The 3370-nt window shown below is 31.4% G+C and overlaps 1 protein-coding gene across 1 annotated transcript; it reads left to right on the top strand.

Moving 5' to 3' along the window:
• Positions 1–640: 640 nt before the first annotated feature.
• Positions 641–3136, top strand: LOC136201446 (F-box protein FBW2-like). Its single transcript, XM_065992106.1, has 3 exons — positions 641–803; positions 1627–2035; positions 2475–3136. The coding sequence occupies exons 2-3, from the start codon at positions 1671–1673 to the stop codon at positions 2938–2940; spliced, it is 831 nt and encodes a 276-aa protein (XP_065848178.1). The 5' UTR covers positions 641–803; positions 1627–1670; the 3' UTR covers positions 2941–3136.
• The last annotated feature ends 234 nt before the right edge of the window (positions 3137–3370 follow it).

Genomic DNA, 3370 nt, shown 5'->3' with positions numbered 1-3370 from the left:
TTAAATACTAAGTATGTGCAAGGAACAAATAATGAAGTTCTAACATCAGAAACTAATTTAATTTAGTCATTATAACAAAAAACCTTTTTAAAATTGTGTTGCATCTCACAATCTTATGGAACAAAACCTCAAGCAAAAGAAACCTCAAACGAGACAATATTTGCAAGATGCAATTGGAATAAAAGAAAAAAGGAAATATGAAAAAAAGACATATATTGCCCGGCAAGAACAAGCTGTCTGATGACAAATTAATCAAATTTACATGTTTTTCCCATTAGAGTTTCGTCATCGAATATGGACTCGCCTTCTGAGCTTTTTTAATGCTCCGCAGTAATTCTATCATTTTCGTAAGTTAACAGTAAATCTACACTTTCCTAAGTAAAATACATTTGGAAAAAAGAATTTATAATAAAAATATTTATTACTAAAATTTCTGATGTCTAAAATGATATTTAAAGTAAATAAAGAAAATAAATATTATTTCATATTCTTAAAAATATTTAATCAAATAATAAACTAAAATAAACATCTTTATAAATATTTAAATAATACAACTTTACAAAAATATTCAAAACACCCTCGTGAGGATGGTAATATGTGTATAAAAGGGACAGGCGCTATGCTTTCTTGAGTAAGGAAATAAAATTGGAATTTCTTAAGGAACAGCTCCTCTCCATTGTGAAAGCAGGCAAGCTTCTGCCAGAAAGAAGAGAAGCCTAACTCCGTTGTCCCCGACGGGAGGAACTCTTACTGCTGCGGCGGCCTGTAGAGGAAGAGAGAGAGAGGATGAGAGAGATAAAGAGGTAAGTCTTCAATTTAGGATTTTAAATTATTTAGGGTTTTTTATTTTAGTGTTTTAGTTTTATGGGTTTTTATTAAATGGAATTGATAATCGGATAGTTAACGTCTCTAATGGAGTTGATAGGAGTCTTGATTTTAGGGTTCAATTGATTTGATTGAATTGAATGGATAATGTGATATTTTTAGGGTTCAATTGAATTTATGATATTTAGTTTGGGGTTTTAATTTGAAATGTTTCTTTTTTTTTTGTGTGAAAGGCTGGCAATCAGGGAGTGTTGATTGCAGGCATCCCAACTATGTTGGCACCCCCCACTCTCAACACAGGATCCCTAAACAATTTTATTCAGAAGAAATCAAAGAATTACACAAGTATCCAGTAACAAGAGAAAAATAACTAACCAAATCTATCCTAAATTACAAAGGAAAGCTGATTGACAAAACTGTGGAATTTCTGTCCAGCAGATCATATCTGAACTCATTGATGATATTTAATGTGATATTTAGGTGTTTTGATTAAATTTAATTGATAATATGTTAAATTTTAGGCGTTTAATTGAATTGATGATATTTAATTTAGGAATTTTAATGGAATTGATAATATGTTAAATTTTAGGGGTTTTGATCAAATTGAATTTTGTAATGTTTTTTATAATATGACATCAAGAAGGGGTAAACTGCCACCTTTTAGGTATTTCTTTTCTTAGTATGGGTGAAAAAAAAACTATGTACTCATATTTTATGATAGAATTTGCATTTTGTAATGTTTTTTTTATTTTTATAAATACGTTATGTAGCTTTTAATTTCTTTTTTCTTACATGGTGAAGCCCCTCCGAGGTTTAGGTCCGAGCTCCTCCACTGTTCAGTTGTAATGGCAAATCTCGATCTGCAGAAGAAAGAAAACATTGATAATGTTGAAATGTCCAAAAGGTCTTCATCTTCTTCTTCCCGGTGGAATGATCTCAATCCGGAAATACTAGCACTCATACTCGTCAGAATCTCGATAGAAGAAAGGGTAGGATTGGTTTCGTTGGTCTGCAAAAATTGGTTAGCATGCGTTTCAGGACCTTATTGTTGGTCTGAAATCAACATCCAGAACTGGTGCCGGAAACGACAACGTTCTGTCGAGGATTTTGACTCCGTGGCACATAATCTTATGAACCGCAGTAGAGGTTTATTTCGGTTGATCTCTGCCTTCAAGCTTGGAAATCGAGGCTTCATTTCCGTTGCTAACTGGTAATTGATTATAAATATTTTCTTATTTTTTTATGCTATTTCAATGTTTAAAAATGGTTTCTTTAATTTGAGATATTATTAAAGAGAGTATGATTATCAGTATTGAGATATGTCTGAAAACCATATGAATTTGAGAGATAGCCAATGGATTGTTCATTACAGAGAGTATGATTATAATTATTTGACATATCGATTTGATTTTATTTGAGTAAAAATATATTGAATTTCAGATAGCCAATGGATTAAATTTTAGATAGCCAATCAATGGATTAAATGTAGACTTATTTTGGAAAATTGCAGATTTTGCTTAAGTTTCATATTTGAATTAACATTTTTTGCCTAATAAGGAGAAATTACATTCTGACTTTCCTTAAGTTTCATATTTGAACATAAACATTTGATTTACATACATGAAAGATATATGTTTCTGTATTTGTAGGGGGAAAAACCTGAAAGTGCTGAAAATTCCAATGAGTGAAGTGACAGATAAAATGGTGGAAACACATGCTCGTTCACTAGTGAATTTAAGTGTTTTAGACATTAGTCATTGTTTGGATATCACAAGCAAAGGGATTGGAGAATTTGGGAACAACTGTAAAGGCCTAACTGAGCTGAGAAGAAACTTGAGATCTGTGATGCTTAATGAAATTGATAATAGTGAAGCTATAGTGATAGCAAATACAATGCCAGGTCTAAAGAAACTTGATATTTGTTTTGGGACTTTTGACGAATGTGGTCTTCAAGCCATACTTACTCATTGCAAGGCTCTTTCACATCTCAACATTCAAGGGTGTTGGAATGTTAAACTGGAAGGTGATGTTTTGGATAAGTGTTTGAAGCTTGATTTTTTCAGTCAGAATTTATTTTATGTTCGTTGGATCGTTGAATTGTTGGAAATCATTTGAGAGACAACTTGTAGATTGAGTCCTTCAGATGTTCTTTCGGATGATGAATGTAATACAAAAGCTGGATGTACTTTTGCTTAATCTTCTTATGTTGATTTAGCTCCAACAATAGTTCAATTAGATAAGATTATTTTATAATAAAAAAATTGATATGCTAGTAGTTATTTAGCAGCAAAAACCTAGCTTTTTATCTCGGTCACGGAGACCCAAATCAGTGTTTAAATAATAAATTTATAATTAATAGAGTATTTATTTTTGGTTCATTGTATTGTCAAGGACAATGTATGTTTCCTAAGAGCTATGTTGTTTCCTGTGTCTTTTTCAGTACAAGATCCTGATCTTAACTAGGATTACAGTTTATCAAAACCCTAATTGTGAACATGTTATCCAATTCTCTTATAAAATAAGACTTCGTCTGAAGTCTTTTGTA

Source organism: Euphorbia lathyris, chromosome 7 (assembly GCF_963576675.1).
Source record: "Euphorbia lathyris chromosome 7, ddEupLath1.1, whole genome shotgun sequence".
In the NCBI taxonomy this organism is placed as follows: Eukaryota; Viridiplantae; Streptophyta; class Magnoliopsida; order Malpighiales; family Euphorbiaceae; genus Euphorbia; species Euphorbia lathyris.
Note: the sequence above shows the minus strand (reverse complement) of the source record. Positions and strands in the feature narration are given on the sequence as shown.